General features: G+C 35.6%; 1 protein-coding gene across 1 annotated transcript; it reads left to right on the forward strand.

Annotated features, from left to right (window-relative positions):
- Positions 1–6,487: 6,487 nt before the first annotated feature.
- LOC142350999 (uncharacterized) lies at positions 6,488–12,141 on the forward strand. Its single transcript, XM_075403040.1, has 3 exons — positions 6,488–6,588; positions 11,509–11,704; positions 12,001–12,141. The coding sequence occupies exons 1-3, from the start codon at positions 6,502–6,504 to the stop codon at positions 12,033–12,035; spliced, it is 318 nt and encodes a 105-aa protein (XP_075259155.1). The 5' UTR covers positions 6,488–6,501; the 3' UTR covers positions 12,036–12,141.
- The last annotated feature ends 612 nt before the right edge of the window (positions 12,142–12,753 follow it).

Consider the following 12,753-nt stretch of genomic DNA (forward strand, 5'->3'; position numbering starts at 1 on the left):
TTTCATGAAAAGACTCACCCGTTCTCACTTTTAGTTAGTTGTTCCGACCCTTCTTGAGGAGGGAGGAACTATATACTCAATTGGGTTTTTTTTGTTCAGACAATTTTGACCGATCGATATATTCATCGTAGAGAGTTGTGAGTGGTATCATTAAAAAGCCCGTCCAGGGTCGAATACAAAATTAAAGAGTTTTTTGAGTTTCATTTTCTAGAGCGAGTTATCGTGGTTTAAATTTTTGTGAATATTAGACCGATTTGCGTTTATTTTTTTCACATTTTCCTGAATTTTGCCTAAATTTTCATCAATTCTGCTAAAATATGTAAATATTGTTAACAATAGTACTGTTCACTTTTTTAAAGACAAAAAAATTTTAGGACTTTTTTGGTTTAATTTTTTGGCTAAAGTTTTGGCTAAATATTTCAAAATTCAGCTTTCTTCATCAAAAATTGCACGAAATAGGCTTCTTTAGTCCACTTTGACTATATTTGCGGAAAGTACACACCCATAAAAAACAACCAACATAGTCTTTCTAAATTACAGAGGGAGCTAGTCCTTTTTCCACTTACATTGAGTGTAGTCTGGAATTACTCTGTGATTTTCAAAAACGCAGAATTTAGTTTTGATCCTTTAACTAAAAATTGTCTAGATATATAAGATTCAAAACAATTTAATGTTCTTAATAGACAAACAGCAATAGCAGGGCAGGATTTGGTCTATTCTGAGACTGTCATAAAAAAGAATCGGATTAAAATCAGTTAGTCTTTGTTTTTTAAAAAAATTATTTTTAAATAAACAATGGGTTTTTAAACTTTGCCACTTTTTTTCTCTTAACTTGGTCAACTTTTAGCTTAGTTACAGCAGAAAAAGAATGCCACTTTTTTCTTCAAACTAAATTAAAATTTAATCCTTTTTTTGCTTTTTTACGCGTAAAGTTATGTTTTTCTGGCTTTGATATTACTAGATTTCACAATTTTTTAAATGTTTTCAGCATTGGCCCAATTTTCACGTTTTTTCTCGTTTGTCACATTATCACTTTATTGACAGTTTGTATATCCATAATTGAACACATTGATCATATCACATTATTGACAATAGACATAAATTAACATATGATAGTCTTTAAATGTATAGGTTATGGCTTTAACAGCTTCTTCTCCCTTTCTAGAAAATGTTAATTGAATTTTTTACATTTGTCTTTAGCTATCGTTTTTACTTTGTCTTTTTAGTCGCCTGAAGTTTCCAGGATAATGACAGGCCTCATTGGTTTTTTATAGATAAAAAAATGAGTCTTTATTTTCATTCGAGTAGATAGATGATGGCCTTCACGACTTTGAAAACAATTGTTTTCGAAATCAAAAAAAACACTTTCTATCCCATTTTTGTTCTTTTTTCTCTCTGTGTTACCTAATATTGTTCATTACAGGTCACATCCGTCTTTATTTTTGTCAGGTGATGGTGCAAGTGTACAAAATCTAATGTTTTTAATGATTCCGTTATCAATTTACCGGCTTCAACACTGGTTTTTCCCAGAAAAAGTGTACTAATTTTTGATGTTTGTCTATATTTGACGTTTTTTTGTAGACTTAAGGCGGACTCTTAATAATTAAAGGTCTCAAGCAATTTCTTTGGAAGAATCAACGAGCTAATTTAATTATTTCTTTTTGTAGCTAATGGCTTTCATGTCTTTGAAAGTACTTGTTTTCGAAAAATCCAAGGTACCACTAATTTTTGCACTTTTTCTCTTTTCTGTCCTTTTATTACCTATTCCTATCAATGAGCGATCGCAGACCACATTTATGGCGTTCGTCGAAGGCTCGATTGAACATATTTTGAGGGGCAAAATATGGCTTTACGGCTTCGACAGCGTTTTCTCGCAAGTTTTAATTGATTATTTGTTTGTTGTCTCTATTTGTTGTTCTTTTCGTAACCGCATAAAAATTGAATAAGGACAGTTCTCAAAGTCCTCCTGTAGATGCGTTTGTGGTTGAAAACTTGTTGGATGTTTTTAATTGCTATTTAATGGTTTTCATTACTTCGAAATGAACTGTTTTTAGATTTATAAGCCAAGTTTTTAACTTTGCTGTTTTTTTGCTCTTTTTTGTATAAATGCTATCGAGATTTATTATGGAGAAGTCCCATATTTTTTCTAGTAGTACAAGTTATTTTGCTTAGCTTAGCTTTATCTGACGCTATTTTGACCTTGTTAATAAGTTTTCTTTTTTTAAAAAAATGGACATAAGTTCTGGATGTAATTATTTTTTGTTGTTCGATTTTGTTGTTCGTCTTGACTTGCTTTTTTTAATAATGGTTGATCTCATCATTCTGATGCGGCATTTTTTAGTCCACTGAGTTATTTGCGTTTGATGTGACTTTTTTGTTACGCATTTTTTTGAATAATATATTTTGGGGTTTTACTATCTGTTCGTCAGTGCGAACGCACATTAGCGAGCCTCCTTGTTTGACTTCTGGACTCATATCTTGAACGGGCTATCTCGTGGAGATATGTCAAAGTTCTTGACCAAAATACCAAATGCTAAATCGAAGACAGAAATGTATTTCAGGGTCTTTCCCATTATAGCCCCCATGAAATTATAGCCCCCCATTATGGTATATTTACCTTGATGGGGGGTGGGGCTATAGGTTATCTGACATCTAAGCTGGGAGTTGCTATAATGGGAAAGACCCGAATTTCCTATAGATAGAATTTCCTTTTTGATCTTTTCCGGTTATGTCTAATTGCCTCCAGTTCGTTATGCGTACTCCCTCCCGTTAAAAACAACTGCCATTACATAGTTCATCATTATGATAATATGGCACGTGCGATTATTGGATTTTAGATAATGTGTATCTACCAATAGGCACAAACAGAAAAATCCCAAATTTCAAATATTAAAAAAAACTTTCATGTACACTTTTTGTCTATTTAACAATAAAGTCGTGTTTGTGATAATGATACGCCAACACCAGATAAATACAACAGAGGTTATTAGGATCAATTTTGAACGTATTTGCCATCATCGCCCAACCTCTGCCGTCTGTTTTAGTCGCCACTGGACTGGAGAAAATGCTGGAGCTGTTTTAGATACAATGTGTATTGGGTGGAAGTTTACGGAAGGTTTCCTTTTATTCACATGCCAATATTCATTGCGTGTTGTTACTTGTGTCGTCAGTGCGTAGAACAACTGAAGATATCGAAACAAATCCAACGGAAAGGTACCATTTTGAAACACGTTCGTTTTACCCATTCAAAGCAAACTAGCTGTAAAACCTGCGCTGTTCTTCGGTTGTGAAGTCTGGAAGTGACCTAGCCCTTGGTATTGATACTCTAATGGAAAATTAACGAAAAATTAATAAAAATTTTAAAATTTGTTTTCCATTAGAGCGCCTTTAAATCTGAAAAAAACCTTTGGGAGAAAATAAGTCCTTACTGCAACGTTGCAAAAACACGAGTGTCTTATTAACAAGCGCAGTTAAAACAAAACAATCAAATGAAAAATGGTACTCAAACTTGATGGCATCTTCAATTGTAAACGGTGTTGTCATGTTTTTCTATATGATTTCTGATTTCTTCGATTCCAATCAAGGATCATGAGTTTTTTTGTTTGAAGTCATACAAGGATTGTACAAAGAAAAAGTTACACTACCCAGGTTGAGGTGCAGACCCAAATTGCGTTATGATCAGGCCCAATGAAGCGCACACCCGTGTGTTCCCAGACCGAAATTACAGGGTCTGGACGGAAGTTCGAGCGCACTACAGTCCGGACAAAGGTCTGGAGTTGGTATGGTCAGAGGTCAATTTGGTCTGAAAAGTCTGATCATAGGCGTATTCAAGCGCACTTGAATTTGATCAAAAACGGTTCGATCGCAATTGGGTCTGAACAGAAATGTTTTCGAGCGCAAAAGAGTCAAATCCGGGACCGTTTCGAGCGCCTTTTTTTCATTTTATTCTGAGAGGTTTTGGCTCTGCCATGAGGCAACAAAAAGCAGCGTTCCGATCAGAGAATCATCTAAAGTCCAACAGTTTTGATCAGAAAAAAGGAGTCCAGCTGATTGCATGAAGAGGCCGGTCCGCTTCAGATATTTTTTTTAACTGCAGACAACAATGTTTTTTTTGGAAAGCTGTATAAACTCATCCATTGAGTCATAGAAAAAACACTAAGCTGTATACTAAATAAAATTTGTTCTCAACAGTTGGGTTTTTTGTTTTCTTTAGCAATACTTTTAGAAATGGTTTTTCCTTAGAAGAATAAAAATACTGCAAACGTTAGTTTTTATAAAATGAGTATATTATAGCCAAATTAGCAGATTTGTTTATGAGTAAAATCTTTCTCTGATCAGAACTGATTTCGAGCGCGCTTCAGTCTGATCAAAAGTGGCTGCTAGCGCAACTGGGTCTGACTATAAATGTTCCGATTGCACTTGAGTCTGATCATATTCTGATTAAGGTCTGGGCAAGTGTCTGAAAGTGGGTATAGACCATTGTGAGGATGGTCCGATCAGAACGCCGTTGGTCTCAAAAAGTGTGATCAGAGACCTTATGCGTCTGGAAAGTCTAATCAAAGGTAACTTGGGACTGGAAAGCTTGATCAGAGTCAATTGATTTCCGTCTGGAAAGTCTGATCAGAGATTATTTCGGTCTGGAAAGTATGATCATACAAAACTTTGGGTCTGGAATTCAACCTGGGTAGCTAAAAAAATTGCGCTGTTCGCTTTCTGTGAAGTCTGGCAGTGACCTAGCCCTTGATATTGATACTCTAATGGATAATTAACGAAAAATTAATAGAGAGCGCTTTCAACTTTGAAAAAAAATTTTCGGAGCCAATGAGTCCTTACTGCAACGTTGCAAATACACGAGTGTCTTAACAGATGCATTTACAAAAAACAATCAACTGAAAAATGGTACTCAAACTTGATGCCGTCTTCAATTGTAAACGGTGTCGTCATGTTTTTCTATATGATTTCTGGTTTCTTCGATTCCAATCAAGGATCATCAATTTTTTTGTTTGAAGTCATACAAGGATTGTACTAAGGAAAAATTACACTACCCAGGTTGAGGTGCAGACCCAAATTGCAATATGATCAGACCCAATGAAGCGCACACCCGTGTGTTTACAGACCAAAATTACAGGGTCTGGACGGAAGTTCGAGCGCACTACAGTCTGGACCGTGGTCTGTGTTGGTCTGATGAGGGGTCAATTTGATCTGAAGAATCTGATCATAGGCGTATTCGAATGCATTTGAGCCTGCAACGGTTCTAGCGCAATTGGGTCTGATCAGGAGCGCATTAGGGCGCACTTGGGTCTGATCGCAAACTATTCAAACGCAATTGGGTGTTATCAGAAAGGTTTTGGAACGAAATTGGGTCTGATCAGGGACCAATTCGAGTGCATTTTTTCGTTTTTTTTACTGAGAGATGATGGCCCTGCCAAGCGGCAACAATAATTCAGCATTCTGATCAGGGACTCATCTAAATTCCGATGAGTCTGATTAAAAAAAGGAGTCCAGCTGATAGCAAAGGCCGGTCTACTTCAGAGAAAATTTTGACTAACTGGTGTGACCACAACGTTTCTCATGGAAAGCTGTCTAAACTTATCCATGGAGTCAGAAACACACACTAAACGGTATACTAAATAAAATTTGTTCTCAACAATTGGGTTTCGTTTTCTTTAGCAAAACGTTTATAGTCGGTTTTTCCTTTAACGAATTAAGTTCTGCAAACATCAGTGTTTATGAAATGAATATATTATATCAAATTAAGAGATTTGTTCCTAAGCAAAGTCTTTCTGTGATTAGACTATTTTGAGCGCACTTGAGTTTGATCATAACTTCTTCGAGCGCACTTGAGTGTGATCATAGTCTGATTAAGGTCTGGGCAATGGTCTGAATTTGAGTCTGGACCATGGTATGAAGATGGTCTGACCAGAACGCCTTTCGTCTGAAAAGTCTGATCAGTGACGCTATGTGTCTTGAAAGTCTGATCAGAGGTAACTTGGGTCTGGAACTCCTGATCAGGGTTAACTTCCGTCTGGAAAGTCTGATCAGAGATAATTTCCGTCTGGAAAGTCTGATCAGCCGAAAATTTGGGTCTGGACCTTAACTTGGGTACTTGTTTTCACATGAGTGACTGCAATGGCTCTAGATTCTCGATTAAATTATTCGTGATCCATTGGTCATTCTGAAGCAATTTGTCGTACAGAATCGTGAAAGATAACCATTCGTCTTTCAAAAATCTTACAGGATAACCAACCAGTCTCGCCTTGGTATGTATCGTATATTAGAGCACATTTTATTATTATTTGTATAATTTATATTACAATCAATACTTGCAATCAGTACAACTCAAACTCACCATCTTCTCCATGTCCTATATAATCTATATGAGATTCCATTTCATAAAAATATGTTGAATCTTTTTTAGATGTCTTGATTAAGGCGTTCGTGGGCCTTCTATCTGCTTGGTTTGTACTTGTGACTCCTTATGTCGTATTTCAAGACTTTGTCATGAAGGGATACGGATACTCTTTTGCAACCTTAATGGAGGGGCAGTACCAGACTTTGTTTCTCAGAGACAATTGGGACTATTTTGAGGTTGGTTTCCCTATTCGAGCTAACACTCCTATCTCATAAGATCTTGTAAGAATCTTGCAAGACTCTTGTACCAAATTGTATAAACTTACAAGAGACCTGCAAGATTCTAACAAGATTTTACGAGATAGGCGTGAAATGCAAGACTCTTACAAGATAGGCTCGTAGTCTTGCAGAAGTTTTAAAATCAACAGGTCACAAAAAATACTGCGCATATTAAAAACAACTAAGATTCTCCTCAATTGATTTGCAAATCGGTTCTTTGTAGATGCAGAATATTCGATAAAAAATCCTATATGTTAAAAATTTTCCTACGAAAAATTTACGCTGAAAGAATAGTTTTTATGAAGAACTGTTCAAATTTTGTTAACGTGATCTACAGCCAATCAAATAAGCAATTTTGTCATGAAACAACCACGTAGCTAGCATCATAAAGGAGGCTTCAGAAACTAACAATCAGACATTTAGAGCCCGTTAATTGTCCCTAATGAAGTTAAAATAGAGTGCGAAAGAGAAAAATTTCTTGAGCAGTGAAATATTTGGTCCTGGGTTTTGTTTCTGTAAACCACCTGAGTGATTTTAAAGTTCAAATTAAGTTTGAGTTGATGAAATAAGTACTAATTTTGATATAATCATTCTTTTCTATGAGCAACACTGTTCCCAATCAATGCAAACTTTGTGCCTAGCACAGAATAAATTGTTTTTACTTCATTTAACAAAGCCTACTATATTTTAACAGATGTGTTATTGAGAGATAGAGTGAACACGCACAGAGTTTTTGTACATTCTAAAAAATCGCCGGAAAAAGTAACATATCACACGAACTTCACATAGAAGATTGCGCTATTTCAAATAATAGCTGAAGTTATTAACCAACTTTTGAATTTGGGGCAAAAAATCTGTGTTGAAAAGCAAAACTGAACGATTAGTTATTTGGACTAATTGAAAATCAAGTTTTGCAATGGTACTTTAAAGCATACCGGATAAAACAGTTTGCAAAAATTAATTTTAAAAACCGGATTTGTGGAAACATTTAAAACTGCTAAAATAAACGTGGCTGTTTAATGCTTTTCTTGACTTTGAAATGATAGCAGCCGTTAAATTAGGCCCGCCGACTCTGATATTGGAAAGCTATTTAGTCTAGCATTGTGAATGCTTTAAGGAACCTTCTACTAGCTTTGACAACAATTGGCATAAAGTGGAGAAAGAATTTTGAGATGATAGAAATATGTTGCAGTTAAAGTTTATTTTGCCATGTCATTTTAAAGTTTTTAAAATTTAGGACACCCGGACCTAACGATAAGTCAATACAAGAGCTTCTCACGTTTAATTGCAAGATCTATTCTGGTTTTAAGGTAATAAGCAACTCTAAATGCAAGTCTTACAAGTCTCGGCCAAAACTTGGATAGCATCTGCAAGTTGACCTCAAGTGAAAAGCATCTTTTCAAAAAAAATCTTGAATAAATATATTGAATCATGCCACGATTTTCGCATCTATTTCCGAACAATTTTCCGGTGTGATGAAAAATGATACCAGGTGTATGAAAAACAGTAAATTAACACCCCGGGGTATATTTGGCTCCGATTTGAAGGATTTGAGGGTATTTCAAGTGTTTCTGGTTCTTCTTTAGCCCTTTAAACCAGTATTTGGCTCATATTTCCTAAATATTTTACAATTTTGATTGCATTGTCAGATAGTTTCAATGTCAGTTTCGAACCGTAACAGCTGTTTTAGTAACCGTTTTCAAACTAATTTAATATCTTTTTAAATTTTCCGAACAACTTTTGACTGTCAATACTGATGCTGACTTTCCGTTAGAAATTATTATTATTCTATTTGTTTTATATGAGATTTCACGCTTTCTGATAATTTTTGGGATACATGATCTTGAAAGTTGATCTGAGTGATTCTATTGACACATATTTAATTGTATGAATTCTTTCTAACCTAAAATCTTTTACTGCTCTGAGTTAATCGTTTTAATGACAAAGCTGTTCAATCAAACTGTTCAAACGTTTGGCAAATTTTGAGAGACCTATCCAAAATTATTCCGTTTTTGCCGTGCATGAGAAATCAAATCGGACTATTGAAGTCCCGTCAAATATTAAAGCAAAGAGAGAAAAGATTGGTCCCAAGGCGTAAGTTTTTACTCCTTAGTCAATAATTTTAATTCTTCTTTGCTCGTGTTCTATAATTAAGTTCCTGCTTTCAGTTTTCTACCTTTTAGAAGTTGATATTTTCTTGAATGCTACTAAAATAATAAAATCTGTATAAGTACCTTATCAATGCAATAATAGAGCGTTTTCAAAATTGCAACAAAAACACCACTTTTTGGAAATCGGTTGAGTAGTTTTTGTTTTTTTTTGCCGTTCACTGAACATTATCAATTATAGTTGTCATAGCCTGTCTACTGAGGCTTTGTTTAGCGTCTCTAAAGTTTGCAGTATCGGGTCAAGGTTTATAATAACTTTGAAAATTCTCCTAAAACAATTTTAATTCGTATTTGATCTCGGAATTCGTCGATTTTTTGTCACTCTGTCATATTGCTGCATTTTCAGAAGCCATCAAGTGCTCTGTCTAATGAACATTTACTTCTGTTTACTCTTTTTTGTTTGTAGTTGATTGTTATAGGGAACTTGTTGAATTTTACCAGGCCTGTATTCTGATCAAGTCAAGTTTTGCACAGCCATGAGAAAAATCAGCCAAAATTTGAATGTTTCCAATTATTCGTTTTATTTTGACTTCTTTTGCTATAAAATTCCTGCTCTTTGCAATTTTAGCGCGCAATGTTATATGACCATACATAATTTCGTTGGTTTCATACTAGGATAATGCATGAGATCTTTGATCTCGTATAAAGGTCCACACATGCTTTGTATGTGTTGATGTTGATTCTTACAATACTTGAGATCGTGCTGGCCTGCGTTTTTTTCCGCCCATAAAAATGTAAGGATGGATCTGCAATGGTAAGGTTTTTTAAAGAAAATGCTGCTCAAAACTCTTACAATTTTTTTCGGCTGGAATGGGCAGCCAAAAACGGTAAAAGGACGTAAGAGTGAGGATGTAAACAAAAAATTAACCCCCCACTCTTACGTCTTTTTGGTTTGTCAGGGAGAGTAAATTGTTGTAATATTCTGGGATTAATTTTTCCCTTGCCGCCAAACTCTTACACCAATTTACCCCATTGAAGGATCAAAAAATGTAAGAGTAGGTGGTTAATTTTTTAAACCTCCTCATTTTTTGACGTCATTTTAACCCCCACCCCCTGTAAGCCCATTGCAACTCAAAAGATGTAAGAGTTTTTATCTGTATTTTCCTAAATAAATCTCACATTGCAGCCCCACTCGTACATCATTTTATTCTCTCCCAACAAGCTATCCCCAATCTTATATCATTTTACCCTCCTTGTAAGCGGTCATCTTACATTGTTTTAGCTCTCCCATGCACGAAAACTGACAGTCTTGAACTCACAACATCTATAACCTCAGCCACTTCTCCTTAGCCTCCAGTGCATTAATGCGTGCCTAAATATTTGCAGTCCATCTAAATGAATTTTTCGTGTCCAGACAAAACAGTCCCAGACAAAAGATTCCCCAACAAAACAGTCCCGATTAAATATTGAAACTATTGTAAACACAACCTAAAAATAATTAACAATTATAATCTTCTAGTTAAGCTTCTGAGTACAGTGTTTTTGATTGATAAGAATTAAGATTAGACGAAATTTTTTTTTCCAATATACAAATTTTGGTAAATACTTTGTTGTAATCAGTTTAATATTTGTTCAATGACAATTTGAATAACTTAAAGAATGTTGCGCTTATGTGCGCTTATGTTTAATTGGTGCGCTTATGTTTAATTGCATTTTTAGTTCGTTTTTGTCAGGGATTGTTTTTCTACTTTCTTGGAACTGTTTCGACTGGGACTTTCGACTTTGAATATTTGGATCTATTCTGTTTCTGTCGTCCCATTTTCTGAACCCAGTTACAAACTATATGTTGTTATATAGCACGTTACTATATAAGAAAATGGCACGTGCGCCTGGGGGTTATATAAAAAGAGTTATGCTCACTAAGCTTGGGGGGAGGGGGCAAAACAGAATAGATCCGAATATTCGGGTATGTTTTGTCCGAGACTGTTTTGTCAGGGACTGTTTTGTCTGTTCACCGAATCTTTATTAGCAATATCCCCTCTCAACAAATTACCCGCTCAGTCTTCCACCATTTTACCCCCTTTGCCACTCCAGTTCTCGCACAATTTTATCCCCTTTGATTAAATTACCCCTCATTCTTAGATCGTTTTACCGCCCCCTTAAGCCCAATTCTTAGATATTTCCTCAAAAAAGTCTTCCCATTGCAGTCCATTGCAGCCCACTCTTACATCGCATTTTTTGGTCTAAGGGTAATTTATCAAATGTCCTCCCATTGCAGCCCACTCTTAAATTGCAGTTTTGGTCACGCGGGTAATTCCTCAAAAGACCACCAAACTGCAGCCCACTTTTACACCAATGTGCCGCCTCCAGATCAAATTACCCCCACTCCTACATCACTTTACCACCCATAGACAAATTACCCCCCCCCCCCCCTCCTCGGTTTTTCAACATTGGAGGGCTTTAGGGAGGACATTCGACCCGGGGATCATAAATGAAAACTTGTATTTTTAAATGAATCAAGGATGACGTCTTCGGTATCGTAGTAGGACCGTACTAAAATCGACTATGGGTAGTAGGAAATCATTTGCGATCGTTGTATATAATCAAAGAAACTCAACCCGGGGCTACCTTGAAGATATAATTTCTATAATAGAGTTTCTATGGTATTTAGCATGCCTACCAAACCTAACCTCTTTAAACTGTCTGCTCTTTAACGAAAAAGAGCCAAAAAATAAATTCCACAGAAAGGACATTAATAGTTTTTTTTCAGACCTCATACAGCTCAGAAGAGTGGAGTAATTATCTTGAGGAATATAGAAGAACTATTGTACTATCTCTGGTTGAATTAGCTCTGCGCAGTGTCAAAATCAGTTTTGGTTTCGTCAACAGTCTCGTTCTAATCATTCTTTTGAAACCATTTCACGAACCCTTAATCGTCATCAAAACATGGATATGGAAACAATTTGGTAAGCATTGAGGAATATTTTATGCATTTAATGTTTAGCGGTGAAGATGATCTGAAAGAAGTCCGTGAAAGCAACATTTCTCTTCAACTGTTTGACACTTTTGTTTCCTAGAGTTCATATATTGCATAGTTCTGTCTACCCCTAATTTTGTTAATCATTCATCCCTCATTATAAAAATAAAAGTTTTAATTGTTGCATTTCAGATCCTTCTTTCTTCGAGCACAGCATTGCTCTTTTTTGGGTGCAGAAGCCACCTTTTTTGCGTCTGAAACATTTAAATGGTATCTTCATTACAGCCAACATTGGTCAAGCTGAAGCTATGGTTAAGTGAGAGCTCATCCTCACACAGACAGACAGATTCAGAGAGGCAGGGGATCGAACTCTATATGTGACGTGTGAGTCGCACACCTAACCTATGGGCTTTCTCGACTAGAACATGAAAGTACTTAAGCATATAATCCGCTTCTGTTTTGGGAGCTAGAAACAAAGGGTTTTCCAGTAGGTCTTCCAGGATTTGATTGTTATCTTTCCAGTAACAGAATTAAAGATCTTAAATTGAGACTTAATTAAGCTAAAAAACTTTAGACTTCTTGGCGGATATGACGGAGAAAACGGAGGCTATGTCCCTAATAGACGTCCCACATTGCTCTTTTCACCATTGCTCTTTTCATGTTAATTTTGGTGATCAATAATCCATGAGTTCCAATAAAATTCTAAAATTGACAATATATGCGAGCATCATCGTCAATTGTATTTGCAACTTCCATGTTTTTTTCAGTTTTGCTCTCCTCCAGTAGCACGCAGTGTAAATTCACAACATTGCTGCGAAGATCATTACTGCCTGAAAAGCAAAGTAGCAAAAAAACCTTATAATGATTCGATCCATTATTTTTTAGTCTTACGCATTTAGAATTATTAAAATATTTAAAATATCTTTTAAATGTATTTAAACTAAACTTGAGTCCTGAAAACACGCTCGTGGAAACTTAAACCGATACTTAATTCGTCATAGGCAAATATGACCAAGTTGGTAAGTGTTAATTGTGTTT

This window comes from Convolutriloba macropyga, chromosome 12 (genome assembly GCF_964194025.1).
Source record: "Convolutriloba macropyga chromosome 12, txConMacr16.3, whole genome shotgun sequence".
Lineage (NCBI taxonomy): Eukaryota > Metazoa > Xenacoelomorpha > Acoela > Convolutidae > Convolutriloba > Convolutriloba macropyga.